General features: G+C 35.1%; 2 protein-coding genes across 5 annotated transcripts in view; one reads left to right on the forward strand and one right to left on the reverse strand.

Annotated features, from left to right (window-relative positions):
* LOC127846560 (transcription initiation factor TFIID subunit 4-like) overlaps nucleotides 1–4,918 on the reverse strand; it is a 62,284-nt gene extending 57,366 nt beyond the window's left edge. The window contains exon 1 of the mRNA XM_052377946.1: nucleotides 3,902–4,918. Within this exon, the coding sequence (XP_052233906.1) occupies nucleotides 3,902–4,888 (987 nt within the window). The 5' untranslated portion in view covers nucleotides 4,889–4,918. The remainder of the gene's footprint in view (nucleotides 1–3,901) is intronic.
* A 29-nt stretch (nucleotides 4,919–4,947) lies between these two features.
* The window catches only part of LOC127846565 (protein LSM14 homolog A-like), a 46,161-nt gene continuing 30,565 nt past the window's right edge, over nucleotides 4,948–20,543 (forward strand). For 2 of the 4 annotated variants that reach the window (XM_052377952.1, XM_052377953.1), the window contains exons 1-4: nucleotides 4,948–5,197; nucleotides 7,061–7,227; nucleotides 14,517–14,700; nucleotides 17,556–17,654. In XM_052377952.1, the coding sequence (XP_052233912.1) occupies nucleotides 5,077–5,197; nucleotides 7,061–7,227; nucleotides 14,517–14,700; nucleotides 17,556–17,654 (571 nt within the window). In that variant the 5' untranslated portion in view covers nucleotides 4,948–5,076. The remainder of the gene's footprint in view (nucleotides 5,198–7,060; nucleotides 7,228–14,516; nucleotides 14,701–17,555; nucleotides 17,655–20,543) is intronic. The other 2 variants (XM_052377954.1, XM_052377955.1) reach the window with 2 other exon arrangements.

Consider the following 20,543-nt stretch of genomic DNA (forward strand, 5'->3'; position numbering starts at 1 on the left):
CAAAATACCCCCCCCCAAAAAAAAAACACACTTTTTAATTGTGGGGTGGATGGGTAGTGTATGTAAATACAATTTATATTAAGCACTTTCATGCACACTTGAATGCGGTAAGAGGGTTGTTTATTGTGTTGTTTTCTTTATATTTGATTGTTGATTTAATTAACTATAAAGAGGATTGAAAAAGCAGGATTCATAATGCACATCTTGTATTCAGTAATTTAACAGGGTAAACACTAATGCAAATAATTACAAGATAAAGCAAAAAAACAAGACTTCTCCTTATTTCTCCTGACTTCTCCCTAAAAAATGCCAGTCACGACAGAAGTCACTTATCCCTAAAATTTGACCCTAGGCCGACCCCGTAAAACTGTTAATTAGCTGTAATTGTTCTTACTATTAGCTCACCTGAGCAGGAATGCTCATGGTATGCTGTTGTGATCGACACCATCTGCTTTTTCAACAGTTTGTGTGTACTCAAAAGTTTGCTTAAACATTTAACTTCTTTTCATGTTTTTAAACTTTGTTGAGACCCCTCACACTTTATACTGACTGGACACTGTCTGGCAGTACCAGGCAAGTTTACAGGTAGTTATTTTTACTGTTTTGAGTAACTTCCAAAATAAATAATAAAACTCTGGCCTTAAGAAAAAAAAAAAATTACATCAGGGGGAATTTTTCCTCCCAAAAGGGGAAAAAAGCATACTTTTCCAGGGCTTTTTTTCCTGACTTTGAGAAGCCGCCCTGGCCCCTCACTTTGAAAAAATGAGTCGCAAACTTGTCAAAATTGTGAAAAATTGAGTCGCAACTTCTTAAAATTGTGAAAAAACAAGTCGCGAAGTTCTTAAAATTGTGAAATTCAAAGTTCAATGCATTAGTATAGTTAAAGCATGTTAAACACTTAAATATTATCAACATTTCATTTCCTTAAATAATGCAATAAAGGCATCTTTCCTTCTATGAATACTGTATTTGATACAATAACAACACATATACATATATCTGATTTGCAAAACATTCATGTACCAAATGCAACTAAAATAAACATTTATAAACATAGAGCATTTCAAGGGCACATAACTCAGACATGTTCTGGACTTTACAGCTTTAGAACTCTGTTATTTTAACTCTTGAAAATGTCAATAATTCTCTGAATATCTGAAGAGGAAAATTCCTTCTTTATGATAATTTTCATGTTCTGTGTGACTGACCCTCGCCAGTGCTTGATGATCTCCTTGGGAGGTTGTCATTTGATCTGAAACATTAGGTTTACATTGAACAACAGTACTTTTGTAAGAAATGTAAACCAGTTATTTTATTTTTCACATTTTTTCACAAAGCATAAATAGACTACATACAAAGTTTGAATCATGAATATGCATTTAAATTAAAAAATATATATATGAAGGGACCACATTATTACTTTAACCAAGATTTACAATCGTAACCAGATACGAATAACAAGTCACGGTCATCAATACTAGCGGACGTTTTGACTTGCTTCCATCAATACATAAGCCGAGGCAGATGCTTTCACTTTTATCAAATGACTTCTTAAATGTTATCAATGTGCATGTTTCAAAACTTACCCTTCTATAGAAAGCTTTTGTTTCTTCTCTGTTATCCCAAATTTCAATAAATAGGGATTATTTTGCGTTTTTTTAATTTTCTTTGTGTAGTAACGAGCGTTCCGCGTCGCCATTTTTTTATAGTGCGGTGCTAGGCAGAGCTTTTACTATTTATGCTGGGTTCACCGGTTACACAACACTTAAAAATCGATTAAAACAACCAAACGTCGGTAACGAGTCGACAATTTTTTGCGAATTCGAATTAAAAACAAGGTTATGAAACTTAAATTTCGGTTCCGAAATGGCCGTTTTTGACAGTTTTGAGCACGAAAAGTCTGTTTTTCATGATTTAAAACGGCTGTTTTTGTAAATATTCACGGACATGTCAGGTTTGTGAATTGGCCGAGTCAAAATTGTGAAATGTCCGTCCAGGGCCAATTGCAAAGAAGGAAAAAAAGCCCTTATTTCAGGGGGGGGAACTGCAGCCGAAATATCTATTAGTTATGATCAACCAGAACCTTTTTAACCTACATAGTGACACTATACTGCAAACAAATTAACTACATTATCTGATGGATTTTATTTGCTTTCCTTACGTTTTCTGCACCCGACCATTTCCTTTTCTCAATACTTTCCGCTTCTCGTTTTGATGACCTTTCTTTCTGTTCCCTGTCTCCACCAACTTGCAGATATTTTAAAATAGAACCCTTTTCCATGCTGAGTTTTAATATTTCAGACCAACTTTTACTGAAAGACACGCTTGATAGACAAATGGTAAATTTTGGCGAAGGCTTCTGATCACGAATTATTCTGTTTATTTAAAATTATTGTTTCTGTTTATTTTTAATATAAGAAGTATTATAATTAACCAGTTATGTATTATTTTTTATTGATATTTACATTAAAATGAAATTTTATTCTTCACGGAATGACCAATATATTTAGCTGTTTTTTTCACTTTTAATTGACAGGGTTTTTTTACCTTATATAACAGACGCCGAATATCGGCATCTTCCCCCACCAAACTAGGCTGGGTTTTTCCCCTTTCAGAACCAAAAATTCCCCCCTTAAAATAAAAAAAATATTTATTTTTTTTTTAAATAGAAAGAAGTGTCTCATGATTATAATATCTCAATTCTATTTCAATTAAATCTTGCCAAACAAAATAAATTATGAAAAAACAATGAATATAGTGCAAAAATGTACAAATGTATTGTAATAATGAGAGAGTAAGTAAACAAGTCCCCCAAAAAGGGAAACGCCGCGAAAATTCCCACGCGCACAAATTTTCCCCAAAGTGGAAAATCCTGCGTAAAATTTCCCCCACATAAGCAGGGCTCAACATTAACAGTTGTCCTATTGCCCCTGGCAAGTAAAAGTTGGGTCCGGGCAAGTTATTTTATAATCTAGTTGTCCGCTCAGGCAAGGGCAAAAAAGAACAAAAAGCATTAAATTAAGACTTTAATTGGACTTTAATTGCTGTAATCATTTTGTCAAATGTGCAGATATTAAAAAGGTTTTGTGGTGTATCATTTTGATTTTTATTAAAAAATATGAGGTTTACAGCTTATGTGATATTTCATGTTTGGGCAAGTGGCTTTACGTTAAATTTTCTAAGTACTTGCCCGGCAGGGCAAGTTTGGTTTTTAGGTTAATGTTGAGCCCTGATAAGGGCTAAAGGCCCCTTCCCCCACACCCACAACCCAAAAAAAACCTGATTGATTAGCTAAGAGCACTGACACCTACGAAAAGAGCGCAGCCGATTTCGAGAAATATTTTTACTGTGCCTGTGACATCATTTTTCATTGTCAAAACAAGGTGCAGTTTCTTTGTGTACTAAACCTATTTTTTGTTCATTCGAAAAATTGTTCACAATTTGTATCGATGTGGCAGGAGTTCTGGAACTGAATTTATATTTATAAACTTGAAAAACATCACTAGCCCGGTCGGTGGAGTATTTATCAAACGTTACTCGCCCAACCGTCAACTTCACTCGCATTTGCGAGCGGTCGAGTGGATTCTTCAATGCCTGCACGAATACACGTTACAGAATATAAGGTAAAATATCAGCTATAAAAATTCCTGGAAAGCAAAACAATCCTTAAATTATTATAATAAGTAAACCCAACTTATAAAATATTTGTGCAGTGTTGTTTCATGTATTAACTTTTTTTATCACCCACATCTAACAGTATCATCAATAACTATTAAGTCTAAAAATCATGCACTATTTATGTTTACTGTATTTTCTACATTACTTTATATATTTAATGATAAAACAAACCTGATAAAGCAATATTTTGGTGTTAAAAGCAATGAAGAATTAAAATAATTACTGCTTGTGTCCCGGGTCTGGGGGCTATATTTATCTGACTTGGTTGTGAAGACGCTGCAATTCGAATAGGTGCATTTGGCATGCGGTTTGCAGTTTGTATTCGCACATTTCCTTGCGGTCTTGGTGAAGAAGTGTTTATTGTTGATGTCACTATTTGAGGTCTAAGTGTTGTTATTTGTGATGTTGCCGCTGGTCCACGAACAGTGATAACAGGATTAGATCCAGGCTGAGATACCATAGATGTCGCATTAGCACTATGAACTATATGCACATTTGTCTTTTGAGTAAACTGTTGAGAATTTGATGAAATCACAACACCTTGAGGATTTCGAACAACTTGTTGCTGCACTAATCCCTGCTGAACAGATGTCACGTTATTATGAGGAGACGGTGAAGTTCTGTTTATCACATCATTGTGTAGTGTCACTGCATGCGGATGTGAAATACTTTGTATGTTCGGTGAATGCGTATGGATAAGTGTAGTGTTGATCACAGTTCCATGGATTGGTGAAGGAGTTGTTCTCCCCAGTTGAACAGAAGATCCTGTCTGGTTGGCATGACTTTGGAGGACATGTACTACAGGCGATGAAGGTTTGTTTACACTGTTCAATGGTTTTGGAGATGCAGTTCTATGTGAATTCACAGGTGAGTTGACATGCATAACAGGTGAGCTAGTATGTATAGAATTTATTCCAAGAATTTGGTTGTCTTTAATAATAGTTTTAGCGTTCGAATTATTAATATTCCCGCTTGAATTTGATAAATGCACATTGTTGTTTTGAACTCCATGCTCACTAAATGCTTGAAGTTGAATAGAGGATGAATTGTTTACATGATTGGCATTAACGGACGGATTAATAACAGATTGAGAATGATCCCTATTTGTAGGGGATGCTAACTTGGACTCTAAGGACGCTACTAGAGCATTAACAACACTCTCATCTGTATCTGAATGAAAAAGAGCATCTAGCGGGTTTGGATCCGCCATTTCCTTACACAAAATTTGGTGAACTGAAGCACGCATGCGCATACAGATGAACTATGGGAAAGCACTCGCGTTTAGCGCCATCTGACGGTAGTTTCGCCATATTGACAGGGAATAAGAAATAGATTTGGAGTCGAGTGAAATATCGTCGAACATCTTTCCTTCACTAACGAAGGAAAAGGTTTTCAGCCATGAGTGGGGGTATCCCATACCTTGGCAGTAAAATAAGCCTAATTTCGAAGGCGGGCATTCGGTATGAAGGCATTTTGTACACAATTGATCCGAACGAATCCACAGTCGCTTTAGCGAAAGGTAATTTTGGTCTTGCTGTCACTTGGTGTCACTTATCTTACCGTTTCTACTTAAAAGGACCGAAGTAGCAAGTATATCAATGAGTGCATGAAAATAACAATGTTAAGTTGTTTAAACAACATCGGAAGTCTTGTTAAAATACAGTTGTAGAGCCAGTTATAAAATGTAAACAAATGGTACCCAGTTCAGCTGATTTTTTTTTACCCTGTTTGTTCCAGTTCAAAATGAGCGAAACGCGTTTATATAACTTCTTATTGGCTTTAATGGAGCACCTCATTTTCAGTATCAGGATGCAGAATCAACTGGGTTTTCAGTGGTTTATACACGGGTTGACAGAATGTAAACACACTGAAGAACCTATTTTTTTAATATCTCAAAGTTATTGAAATACATGTGCAAAAATCTTTCGTGCATAAAAGACAGTTTTTCTTGCAGATTGTATCAAGATTTAAGAAAAAATGCTTGAAGGCGCCTGAAATCGGTGCCAAAATTTCACGTTGCGTTCTGCATAACCTTGATGATAAAATGCTACATACACATGGAACCATTGGCTAACAACAAAAGCTTATTAAATAAATTAATTCTGATGTATTTCACATGGCAATAAGAAGCACAAAGACATTATGTTTTTAAAGTTATTTGAATAAAAAGCAACGCTTACTGGTGAGTTTATACCCTTAACATCCGATTGGGAATCACACAAAGTCACGTGATCCTGCACCCTGTTATCTTAAGGAATCAGAAACTAACAGAAAACCAATCACAGATACACACAACGATTAATACTGCAGGTAATGTATTAAGTTTTAATAAAAAATACAACATAAGGACAGGCTTCCTGAAAAGTCCCCCAAAATGCCTGTCAACCGGACAGGCTGATGAAAAAGTTAGCCTGTCCGGACAAAAATTCACCTGACTGAACATCATGAGGTTATAATTGAATAATTAAGTAAAGTTTAACTTATATTTATTGCAATGTGCAGCCTGGGTATAAGTACACTTGATAAAGTAAAACAAAACACTTGCGTGTTCTAGTGATTAAGTGTGTGATGGACAACAGCTTTAAATTCTAGTCGGACTCGAAGGAAAATATATATTTTCATAGGGATCGGATGCATGTAATAGGCTATTTTATCAGATTTATGTCTTGGGACAAGAAGGCCTCACATCAACATGCTTAATTTACGAAGATTTTCAGGGATTGTTTAACTCACAGATTTCAACAAGTCTCTGCTCTCTTGGTTCAGAAGTAAACTGTGATGTTTCCATAACCCCATTTAAATGTTTACAGTTTCACTTCATATTGATTGTTTTGATATGGCACAGTAATATGTCAGACCAATGAAATTGACGTTGTCGAAAAAACAACAAAGGGAGAGCACTCTTAAGAACTAGTGACTCATTAGTGTTCTTAATCACAAAAAGGCTAGAAATTCACGAAAATGGTGATTTTAATGAGGGAGTTTTCGTTCTTTTGGTAAGTATTTGACTTTTCAGTATTTAGTCATAAAATTGTTTGCCTGTCACAAGGACCGGCGATATTAGAAACTTCGCCGGACTGTAAAGAATTTTGCCGAACAAGACGGGCGGTCCGGCCTTTTCAGGAAGCCTGTTAAGGCATGTTTATGAATATTTATTTGGGTTTATGAAATTAACTATTAATCATTTAAATTTTAAAAGAACGACACAATTTTTCAAAATTTCAGTGTGCGCATAACTTTTTTTCCCCATTTTTCCTCCTCGCACACACATTCTGTGCAACATTCTATACAGGGTGCAGGATCAGCAGTTATACAGTATTTAAATTTCTGCTGAAATTTGAATTTGACATCGAAGTGATACATAAGATTAATTATCTTGCAGTTCGTTCATTTGGTACGGAAGACAGACCTACAGACCGCCCGGTAGCACCTCGAGATGAGATATTTGAGTATATCATATTTAGAGGAAGCGACATCAAAGACCTGCATGTGTGCGAGGCGCCAAAACCACAGACATTGCCACCTCCCCAGGACCCGGCCATTGTAAAGGTAAAGCAGTTAAGACTCTTGGTAAAAAAAGCTAGATGGATTTGTTAAGTATTGTAAATTTTGTTATGTATAAAAGTGTATAATATTCTATAAATATATGTTCTGCACGTGCATAGGCATTGGTATAAGGATAGAAAATTTGTGCTCTTTAGGTCTGTTTGGGTTGATAAAGATAACAAAATTATGTCTGGTAAAATTACTGAAATCAAAACACTGAATTTAAATATATTTTAGCAACTTGCTGGCATGTGGCCACTAGCTTGAAGAGTCTTGATGAAAATGCACATGGTAAAAACTCAAATTTCACAAGAATTTTGTTTCTTAATGTTTATGTGAAGCACTGTTTATCAAAGGTTTCTCTGGCTTAAAAAAAGTTGTCTCCACTTTTTGCCACGTGGCAACTGTCTGTTATTCTGGCCTTATTTTTAGCTCGGCTGTTTTCGAAGATTGTCATAGCCAGCTCGTCGTGTCTGTCGTCGTCCTCTAAAACCATGACATTTTGTTAAGGTTTTGAACATTTCTTCTAAAATAAAAGTACTTCCACCTACAACATTGAAACTTCATATTTAGCTGCACCTTGATGAGTTCTACACACCACACCCATTTTTGGGTCACTAGGTCAAAGGTCAAGGTCACTGACCTCTACAAAAACATTAAGACAAGCTTTCGCAGCCGAGCGTGGCACCAGTTATGCGGTGCTCTTGTTTATGAAAAAACTTGCAACAAAATTTATGTCATTGGCTATGTTATTTCTTTTTTTACTATATTTCCTATAATAACTCAGAAATTAAGAAGTAACTAAACAAGTCTTAATACGCTTTATTTTTATATGGAAAAAAATCGGTATGATAAACAACAAATGACCAAAATAATCCAATAATGTTAATAACTGCAACAGTAGACTGTATAAATATTTACGATTTAGTTATTCAAATGGAAATCCACAGAACCAATAAAAGGATTCTTATTGTTATGCCCCCCTTCGAAGAAGAGGGGGTATATTGCTTTGCTCATGTCGGTCGGTCCGTCCACCAGGTGGTTGTCAGACGATAACTCAAGAACGCTTGGGCCTAGGTTCATGAAACTTCATTGGTACATTGATCATGACTCGCAGATGACCCCTATTGATTTTGAGGTCATTAGGTCAAAGGTCAAGGTCACGGTGACCAGAAATAGTAAAATGGTTTTTGAATGATAACTCAAGAACGCATACGCCTAGGATCATGAAACTTCATGGGTAGATTGATCATGACTTGCAGATGACCCCTATTGATTTTGAGGTCAAAAGGTCAAGGTCACGGTGACCCGAAATAATAAAATGGTTTCCGGATGATAACTCAAGAACGCATACACCTAGGATCATGAAACTTCATGGGTAGATTGATCATGACTCGCAGATGACCCCTATTGATTTTGAGGTCACTAGGTCAAAGGTCAATGTCACGGTGACCCGAAATAGTAAAATGGTTTTCAGATGATAACTCAAGAACGCATACGCCTAGGATCATGAAACTTCAAAGGTAGATTGATCATGACTTGCAGATTACCCCTATTGATTTTGAGGTCACAAGGTCAAGGTCACGGTGACCCGAAATAGTAAAATGATTTTCGGATGATAACTCAAGAACGCTTTTGCCTAGGATCATGACACTTCATAGGTACATTGATCGTGACCCGCAGATGATCCCTATTGATTTTCAGGTCACTAGGTCAAAGGTCAAGGTCACAGTGACAAAAATCGTATTCACACAATGGCTGCCACTACAACGGACAGCCCATATGGGGGGCATGCATGTATTACAAACAGCCCTTGTTTTCATTTGTTTCATGCTCAAAAATAAAAATTATTGTCACCAGTGATTTTTTTTGCTTTTATTTGTTACAGCCTGTGCCATTTGAATTGGGAAAATTAGCTCGATAAACCATGAACAGAGCTCCAGATAAGGGTCGTATTTTCGTAATTACTAATTATTTTCAAGTCGGTTACGTATTTATTTTAAAATCTTGTCGTACCATTAAGAATTACAAAATCAAGTTACGAATATTATTTTTACATCGGTTCGTATCGATTTTTATTGAGTTCTTTTCGCGTATTAAAGATCTTTGCGGTGCTTAAATAGAATGGTTATCGGGTTTGTTTAAAAAAAGCGCATTTTTTCCAATAAAAGCGGCGTATACAGTCTATCTGTCAAAAAACAATGGCAGCGCCCAGAGAGCGTCCTAAAAAACTGCAAAGCGTCCAAAACCACGCTTTTAACATATTGTACGCAAAGTGAGCCGAAGTTAAATGTTTAGAAAGACATTATAGAAAAGATCTTATACAATGGTGTATGTTCAGTTGCCGACACCGTCGGAAATGCTAAACAAAAACGCGACACAACGGGTCCAAACTTAAACACAAATATTGAACGAGTGGAAGGGACAAGTCCCGTGGCTAATCTTGAAAAGATTGAAGGGGAGAACGGTTATATATGTAAAAATTCATCTAAGGCATGCAATCTAAGCACAGTTTGGGCATATGAAGGTATTTGAAAAATAAAATTGTATAATACTGAAAAGACACTATTGAACTCGTATAAATAAAGTTGCTAGTATGTTTATTTTGATTTTTTTGCTTGAAAATAACCATTATTATTTATTTTTAGGTCATTTAGAAAAAATAAGAATTATTTTCAAAAACTTAGTAGTAACGTTAAGAATGAAATTTCAGAGTTAAGAATTCTTTTTGAAAATCTGGTATGGTAGTAATTAAAGAATTTCACAAAACCTTATCTGGAGCTCTGCATGAAATTGGGAAAAATTAAGCATTATAAATATGATTAAAAGTAACAGAATTAAAATTGTTTTTAAGTGCATGTTCTGGGGGTTTTCTAGCCATTTTGGGAAAAGGAGTCTTGTCAAATAGGGATTGTTTTAATTGATAAAAGTGGCAAATTTGGGAATTATTTATTGACAAGAAAGGACTAAATTAAAGTTATTTAATTATTATTATTATGTATGATGTTTAAAAAAAGTTGAGATCTAGAGTTAAGAAATCAAAAGTCATGGACTTCTTTCTACAAAAAAAATATATATATATAAATTGGGAAATTTTGTTGAGCTTTTTGGGAAAAAACGTTGATTTTTGTGATTGGGAAGCAGCCGAAAATCAGCGGTAATTTTTAGCAAAAAAAATCACTGGTCACCATGTAGTTGCTTAAACTTGATGATCTATTTTTTAACATTTTTAATTTCAACCCGTAAACCAATATAATAATTGTTGACTGTTTCATAAGGTCGCAAAATTATATGACATTATTAAATAATTAATTAAACACTTAACTTGCATGACGCTTAATCTTCCTTCCAAACAATATCTGTATTTGTTAAAATAACAATTGTCTGCCCTTTTTCATGTTAAATTTCATCATGATTGAGGTCAGACAGTGTTTAAAAGTTTAGAAATCAAATCAAAAATGATATTACGTTTTCATTGCTGTAGATTAACCTCGTTTTGTGAGGAAACTGCATTTCCTCATTAAAAATATGCTTAATTATGTCCCCCACTCAGTGCTCCAGCCAGCTTTTCAAAATAGAGGGGAGCTTCCCCAAAAAGGGCACATTTTACGTGTAATTTTGGAAAATAGGGCATTTGGTTATAAATATACTTAAGTATATACTTTGGCTATACTATATACTTATTAATTGTAAACACTAGTGCATTATATGACTTCACCAATTGTATGCTGTTCCTCATTTTGTGTAATGAAATTACAATAAATATATTACTATCTACATTGGCGCTAAGGAAAACAACTTAGTAGCCAATTTCCAAACCGACTTGGGCTAGCATCCGACTACACGCATTAGAGATATGTAGATATCATATTTCTTTCCGGTGTGTGTGTGTTTGTGGGGGGGGGGTTTGATTTTTTTTATCACGTATCATCATTGAACTGCATGTTAATCTTTCAGGTTCCAGTATCAGTGGCCTTTTAAAAGAAAATAAAATGAAGAAAACATGAAATAAATTCAAGGGTTTCACTGGGTCAAAAAAACGTTGTTACTGTCACTACTTAAATTCGTTGCTTTAAATAACTTTGAGCCAATGTTTGTCCACAATAATAATATTAATTAAAACAAAAATCTATATTGACAAATTTAAAGTCTAAACAATGATCAATGTCACCATGAAGTAGCATCCAGTCTGGAGATTAAAATGAAACATTGTTATTGTTAATAACAGGATATATTTATTTCACAACATGATATTTCAACTAATGTCAACATTAACAGTTTTGTTAGGTCGCGAAAATATATGACAATATCAACATTACATTTTACTTGCATAGTGATAAATCCTCCTTCCAAACAAGTTCTTTATTTGTTGAAATAACAACTGTCTGCCCCTATTCATGTTAAAATTCATCATGATTGAGGACAGACAGTGTTTTAAAGTTCAGAAATAAAATCCAAACACAAATATGTTTCCATTCCGTTATTTCGGACTTACAAATAACCGCATATTCGCATTAAAAAAAGATGATTTATTTTTAAATGTTAATAGGCATTTTGAATAAAAAATCACTATTTTTGCAAACAAAAAATTATAGCCAAAGAATTCAGAAGTTTAAAAAAAATTAATAGTGCCGAGTTTGATTTCATTCAGTGTGATTGTGCCTAACCAAAAGCGTGACCTCAGAGATTATCTTTCACAGCATTTTACTATCGTCTGCAACAAAAGGCAAATTAGTGATCTGATAACAAACCATGCCCTTGGGGCTTGTTTGTTCACAATGTGTTGACTTATTACACCACAGGCAGTCATGTAAGGGTTTTATCTGTGTATTCATGTCGATGTTTCTGGCGATTTATACGGCCTGAAAGCAGGAATTTAGAGATCAAAAGGGCATTTGACAGAGAAATAGAGGGTCGCTTTTTAAGTGGGCAAATTTTAGAGGGGCGCAGCGCCCCTCTATTTATTGCTAGCTGGAGCACTGCCCACTATAGTAGTGGGGGACATATTGTTTTTGCCCTGTCTGTTGGTTGGTCTGTTGGTTGGTTGGTTTGCACCAACTTTAACATTTTGCAATAACTTTTGCTATATTGAATATAGCAACTTGATATTTGGCATGCATGTGTATCTTATGGAGCTGCACATTTTGAGTGGTGAAAGGTCAAGGTCATCCTTCAAGGTCAGAGGTCAAATATATGTGGCCAAAATCGCTCATTTTATTAATACTTTTGCAATATTCAAGATAGCAACTTGATATTTGGCATGCATGTGTATCTCATGGAGTTGCACATTTTGAGTGGTGAAAGGTCAAGGTCATCCTTCAAGGTCAGAGGTCAAATATATGTGGCCCAAATTGCTTTTTTATGAATACTTTTGCAATATTGAAGATAGCAACTTGATACTTGGCAAGCATGTGTAACTTATGGAACTGCACATTTTGAGTGGTGAAAGGTCATCCTTCAAGGTCAGAGGTCAAATATATGTGGCCCAAATGGCTTATTTTATTGATACTTTTGCAATATTGAAGATAGCAACTTGATATTTGGCATGCATGTGTATCTCATGGAGCTGCACATTTTGAGTTGTGTGGTGAAAGGTCAAGGTCATCCTTCTAGGTCAAATATATGGGTCAAAATTGCTCATGTAATGTAACTTCTGCAATATTGAAGCTAGCAATTTTATATTTGACATGCATGTGTATCTCATGGAGCTGCACATTTTGAGTGGTGAAGAGTCAAGGTCATCCTTCAAGGTCAAACGTCATATAGGGGGACCAGGGGTTTTTTTGGGTTGGGGGGGGAAAGGGGCCTTTAGCCCTTATGTGGGGGAAATTTTACGCGGGATTTTCCACTTTGGGGGAAAATTGTGCGCGTGGGAATTTTCGCGGCGTTCCCCTTTTTGGGGGATTTGTTTACTTACTCTCTCATTATTACAATACATGTGTACATGTTTGCACTATATTCATTGTTTTTTTTCATAATATATTCAGTGATTTTTTTTGCTCAAATTTACAGCCGAATTTCGGCTGCTTCCCAATCGCAAAAATACACGTTTTTTCCCAAAATTCTGACCAAAATTTCCCAAAAAAAGCCCAACTTCAAAAAAAAAAAAAAAAAAAAAAAAATTTTTTTTTTTTTTTTTTTAGAAAGAAGTCTCATATAACTTAATTATAATTTCTTAAATCTAGGTCTCAACTTTATTTTTTAAACATCTTACAAAATATATAACTTGAATTTAGTCATTTTTGTTCATAAATCATTCCCAAACTTGCCACTTTTATTGATTAAAAAAAACCAATTTGACCAGACTCCTTTTCTAGAAAACTCCCTGAACATGCACTTAAAAACAATATCACTTCTGTTACTTATAATCCTATTTATAATGCTTCATTTTTTCCAATTTTATGGTTTATCGCGCTATTTATTCCCAATTTCACGGTTTATCGCGCTAATTTTCCCAATTCAAAAGGCACAGGCTGTAACAAATTAAAGCAAAAAAAATCACTGATATTACGTTTGGCAAGATTAAATTGAAATAGAATTGAGATATTATAATCATGAGACCCATCTTTGTATTAAAAAAAAAAAAAAAAAAAAAATTTAGGGGGAATTTTTGGTTCTGAAAGGGGAAAAAACCAGCCTAGTTTGGTGGGGAAAGACGCCGATGTTCGGCGTCTGTTATCTAAGGTAAAAAAAAACTGGGGACATTGTGTTTCACAAACACATCTTGTTTATGAATGTTCATAAATATTTGGAATTAAAAAAATCACTATATTGCTAAATAAATCAGAAGATTAAAAAAAATGCTGCTTGTGATTTCAACAGAGCGTGAAACAAATGCTGTTACGTTAAGATAATCTCTCACAGGATTTCACTGTCCTCTGGAACAAAGGGGAAATTAGCAATCTGATAACAATCAATGATCCTAGGGTTTGTTTGTGCGTAATACCTTGACTTGCTTGGTTGTGTATGAGACCAGATTTCTTGCTATTAAGATTAGCACAGACCACAATAAAAGTGTCAGTAATGAAATACGCCAATCTGAAAAAATTGTCGCCACTTGAAAATGTGCAATGGTGATCAGCAGCCAGAGAAACCCCTGGTTTATGAAACACAGTGTTAACAAAGGAGAGTAATTTTTGTGAAGTCAGAGCGCAATTAACATGATGCAATGATGTTTTTGTGCTTGCTTCAATAATGAGACCAATTGCAATATGCCAGCAGCAAAACAACAGGATTCGGAGGCAAAAGAAATTTGTTTGACTGACCATCTCTTACTGATGTCACACTTCCAGTCATCTCAGCCCACCCCTGGCGGAGCAGCTGTCCAACAACAGGGCTATGGGTTTGGAGGTACAGCTGCGCCATCCTACCAGCCGTTTGGAGGCAATGCCATGTACAGCCAGCCGTTCAGTGGCCACCACAGCATGCCACAGCAGCAGGGCTTTGGAGGAATGCATCAGTCTGGAGGACCTCCAGGTAAGTTGCTGAATACACAACATAATCAGAGGAGGTAATCACGTGATAGACAAGATGGTCCATACCGAGACAGTTATTTTTCGCCATTATATACCCTTTATTACTTCTGTTTATTTTTTAAATGACGCTCACTTTCCAGCCATATCAATAAGAAGGTGATTTGGTTTACTTCGTATTTTAATTCGCTTTATATCTCTAGTTCGCGGTGCAAATTTTCTTAGTGGAGCCCTAATTAGGTCATACCCTTAAGAAATTTTGCACACAGTAAAGTAGAGATATAGAGTGAATATTACTGCGAAATAAAAGCCAGAATTTTTCTTTCTAATATGGCTGGAAAGTGAGCGGAATAAAAAATAATAATAATACAAGTAGTAAAGGGTATAAAACGACGAAAATTACCTTCCTTGGCATGGACGTCGCCATCTTGTTTGTCACATGATTACCCCCTCTGATAATGCAGCCTAGAATAGATCCCATGTGCCGTTTTGTGGTGATGTCCTTTATTGTGTAAATTTGTGTGCTTTAATAAAAGCAGTCATGTTAAAAAATTGTGTATTGTTAAATAATAAATACACTGTAACTCCAATATAGCGCGGTCAATGGGGTCCAAGCCGCGAAACAGCGTTATAAAGGATCCGCGTTATAGGTTTTGAGCTCATTTACTGCAGGGCGCTATAAAAAAACAGGTATAAAATAGCCTATAATGGGTCATGTATATTGCCATGCTGTGTTGACGCAAATACATGCATATAAACCGAATCGTATCGATAACAGTATACATACCGCTTTTCTTATGTGCACATTTATCTGATAATCCAATAAAATTGCAACATCACTTAAAAAATAATAATCTTGAACATTAATGACGATATATGTTTAAGAAATTCGTATACAGAACCGTACGCATATATGCCATTTTCAGAAGTGTTAAGAGTACAGTGCATTATGGGGCAGAGCTTTCATTGGACGAGCGACTTTAAATTTAGATTGAATGCAATACGACTCATGTACAAAAAATTGTTTTAGTGCGTCATACGCATGCAAAAAACATGTGTCTCGGGGACTTTCTGATACCGCGCGAAAATGAAAGTGAAACTCTGTTAACAATTTCCGGTACACTGCGTTCGCATGTAAATAAATCGTCTGCAATATTTAATTTCTTATACACGAAATGAAAGATTAAATGACATAATACTAGAATGATAATGAAATGACAGAAAAAGTTGTTTTATACAGTAGGCAGTATATTTCACAGCCGCTCATTTAATATAGTCAAACTGCAACCATATCAAAGTAAGAATGTTTCAATCGTTTTGAATTACTTTATTTGTATAACTATCCCGCTTGCACTTAACTTATGGAAATTATCGCACTGAACCGCTCTGATGAAGAATACATGTAAAAAACACTGACACGCGAGTTTTTCACACCTTTATTGACATTACACAACAGATTAACACCAATTAGCTGTCGGTGTTGTTTAACCTCGAGGCGATTAATATAATCGGTTCAACGGACGGTTCAATAAAGCAATAAACATGTGATTGCCGCCATCTTTGAATTGTCTGAAAATACATGAAGTTGCATATTACGGATTTGAATCAGAAATCAAATGGAAGGTTGGAGAAAAAATGGGATCCAAGCACCCTCCACGTAATATTGGATTCAGCGTTATAACGGAGCGCGTTATATTGGAGTTACAGTGTAATTATTTTGCATGATGGATGAGGAATGGTGCATGTATTTAAACAATCTAATTTTATACTTGGCATACTTGATTAGAATGAAGAGGTTCTCTTAGAATTAGGTATTTTTAAAATACTTTAAAAAAAATAGTTTAACGTAGTTAGCAGAGCTCCAGATAAGGGTCGTATTTTCGTAATTACGAATTATTTTCAAGTCCGTTACGTATTTATTTTAAAATCTTGTCGTACCATTAAGAATTACAAAATCAAGTTACGAATATTATTTTTACATCGGTTCGTATCGATTTTTATTGAGTTCTTTTCGCGTATTAAAGATCTTTGCGGTGCTTATATAGAATGGTTATCGGGTTTGTTAAACAAAGCACATTTTTTCCAATAAAAGCGCCGTTTACAGTCTTATCTGTCAAAAAACAATGGCGTCGCCCAGAGAGCGTTCTAAAAAACTGCAAAGCGTCCAAAATCACACTTTTAACATATTGTACGCAAAGTGAGCTGAAGTTAAATGTTTAGAAAGACATTATAGAAAATATCTTATACGATGTTGTATGTGCAGTTGCCGACACAGTCGGAAAAGCTAAACAAAAACGCGACACGACGGGTCCAAACTTAAACACAAAAAAAACATTGAACGAGTGGAAGGGACAAGTCCCGTGGCTAATCGTTGAAAAGATTTAATTGTGAAATATGTAAAAATTCATCTTATACATGCAATCTAACCACAGTTTGGGCAAATGAAGGTATTTGAAAAATAAAATTGTATAATACTGAAAAGACACTGTTGAACTCGTATAAATAAAGTTGCTAGTATGTTTATTTTGATTTTTTTTTGCATGAAAAATAACCATAATTATTTATTTTTAGGTCATTTAGAAAAAATAAGAATTATTTTCCAAAACTTAGTAGTAACGTTAAGAATAAAATTTCAGAGTTAAGAATTCTTTTTGAAAATCTGGTAGTAATTTAAGAATTTCACAAAACCTTATCTGGAGCTCTGGTAGTTAGTAACATTTCCAAATTATGTTCATGTAAGTGGTTAACAGATGATAGGTGTTATAAGTTGATGAAAATGTATGCCTTGAGGGTTTAACATGTGGCTGTTAATCGAAGAAACCAACTTGTTGACTAAATGTTGTGTGTGACACTTGTCAGGCATGGGCTCTCGTGGGCAATCTCCTTCCCTGCACCGTGTGTCGCCTACTATGGATCAGGGTGTGCAAGTGGGCGTGGCATCCCAGCCTCGCAGGACTGGTAAATGCATTGTTCAGGAGACAGGCTCGCTAATTCCCTTCCCAGCTAATCCTGTTGTGTATTTGTTATCAGGGCTTTCAATAGGATTCAAATAATCCTGACTCTTCTTGTGTTCAAAATTTTAAGTCTAATTTATTTATTATGCCCCCCTTCAAAGAAGAGGGAGTATATTGTTTTTCACATGTTGGTCGGTCCGTCAACCAGATGGTTTCCGGATGATAACTCAAGAATGCTTTGGCCTAGGATCATGAAACTTCGTAGGTACATTGATCATGACTGTCAGATGACCCCTATTGATTTTCATGTCACTAGGTCAAAGGTCAAGGTCACAGTGACTTGAAATAGTAAAATGGTTTCTGGATGATAACTCAAGAATGCTTAGGCCTAGGATCACGAAACTTCATAGATACATTGATCATGACTAGCAGATGACCCCATATTGATTTTCAGGTCACGAGGTCAAAGGTCAAGGTCACAGTGACTCGAAATAGTAAAATGGTTTCCGGATGATAACTCAAGAATGCTTACGCCAGTGATCATGACTCGCAGATGACCCCTATTGATAGTGTTTTTCCCAGGAGGGCAAAGGGGCATGGCGCATTACTTTCAAAAAGGGCATATTAGCGTGCAGTTTAGGCAAAAAAGGGCAAAAACGTTCAGTGAATCCCTGAATGATGGAAGAAACATGTAATCGCATCAGAGGCAGTTGTGGAAAAACATAAAATATAAACAAGCACATTTAATGGTATATAGTAAATGATGTATTTAACTTACTTTTATTTATATTAATATATTTACCTTGTAATGTACATTTAAGTTCCATGCTGTTTCAATACACTGTACCGCACGACAAATATAATAAAGCAATCAGTGCTCCAGCTAGAATTTGAAAAGGGCAGGGTGGCTTTTTTGTCAAAAGGGCACTTTCGACGCGCAGTATTTTGTGAAAAGGGCACTTTCGACGCGCAGTATTTTGTGAAAAGGACACGTTCGAGCGCGCGGGTGTTTCTGGAATGCTTTCTATTGCATGTTAATTTATATGTTACAAATAATTGTATTATTCCCATTATTACTAAACCATTCAAATATAATGTCTACAATGAGGATTAAACTAATTACAATGTAATAAGAGATTAATGAATTATCATATGTAAAAAAAAAAAAAAAAAAAAAAATTTTTTTTTTTTTTTTTTTTTTTTGGGGGGGGGGGGGGCAGGGCGGAGGTTCGGGAGGGCAGGGCGCGGCGCCCTTCGATTTAGGCCTAGCTGGAGCACTGAGCAATATATGCATATGAATCTGATTATACACAGATCCACTAACATATAAATGAAACCATGTTTGTCTTATCCCATTTCTAACGATAATCTTGATAGATGTTTAATATTTCGAGTAAACTGATCGCTAACAATAATAATTAGGTCTAGGATCATGAAACTTCATAGGTACATTGATCATGACTGGCAGATGACCCCTATTGATTTTCAGGTCACTAGGTCAAAGGTCAAGGTCACAGTGACAAAAAACATATTCACACAATGGCTGCCACTACAACTGACAGCCCATATGGGGGGCATGCATGTTTTACAAACAGCCCTTGTTATTCAGTGGTTTTTTTTTGCGCGATTTTGTAGTCGAAATTCGGCTATGTTCCCAATCCCAAAAAGTATACTTTTTCCCAAAATGTGGCAAAAAATTTCCAATGTCGAAAAAAAATTTTTTTAGAAAAAAGTGTCTAATGCGTATTTTATCTCAATTTTAATTCATTTACATCTATTACAAATTATTATATGATTTTGTTCTTTAAATTTGAATGATTATGAAGAGTTATATCAAATATAGTATTTCCCTAATCAGTGGACTTTTCATGTGAAAAAAAGGCTAATGAATTTATTTTCCCAATTTCATGAAAATGCTGATAAAATTCCCAATTCCAAAGCCATGGGCTATCTTCCCAAAAATTTGGGGGAAAAACTGTTATTTTTTTGTCCATTCCCAGATGACACAAGAATCAAGTGATATGACTGTAAATATCTCAAACCTTACATGGACTTAAATATAATAACCATAATCTATTCAGATGAAAATGCTTAGAATGTTTTTGTAATATTACAGTACTAGAATCTTTGCAATTGCAAATATTAAATCAACACAGATTTATTTGAAATGGTCATTTTTTATCAAAAGGAAGTTTTAATCAATTTCCTTCTTATTCTTTGGTTTTGTCCTTTCACTTATAGTTTCTTGTATTGCACATTCTGACAATTATAGTTTAGTTATTACTAATAATTATTACGTAATTATACAATGTCTCTTATTTGTGTAGACATAAACAGAGCTGTAGTTCCATCCAATTAATGGGAAAAGTTGGTTGGCATAGTACTTGCTGTTTTACTATTGTCTGTCTGTTATGCGGTGTCCAAATTCAGAGCTCAGGTTCAAATGAAAGCCCTGATTATAATTCACTTCATGTTCTTAAAGGGGCCTTTTCACGTTTTGGTAAATTGACAAAATTTTAAAAAGTTGTTTCAGAATCGCAAATTTTCGATTTAGTTATGTTTTTAGAGCAGATGTTTACATTTATCAATAGAAAGCATTTAATGACAAGCTTCAAAACATGCCAAAATCTGTGAAAAGGCCTCTTTAACAAGGAATGAAATGCAGAAAAGTGAATGTATAATATATACTTTCACAATGATTGAAGTTTGCTTTTTCTGTCATTTTGTTTCAGGTCTGCATCGTCTGTTACTATGAAGATAAAATCATGTTCTCTCATCCAAATTAGCAATTCTGCACAGCAAGCCCAAATTGTAATATTAAGACCTAAATTGGCCTTATGCCAGAAGCTATTTGCGCTGTCTGGTCAGGCTCTTCCCTTTCAGCTAATGTGAC

This window comes from Dreissena polymorpha, chromosome 9 (genome assembly GCF_020536995.1).
Source record: "Dreissena polymorpha isolate Duluth1 chromosome 9, UMN_Dpol_1.0, whole genome shotgun sequence".
NCBI lineage: Eukaryota > Metazoa > Mollusca > Bivalvia > Myida > Dreissenidae > Dreissena > Dreissena polymorpha.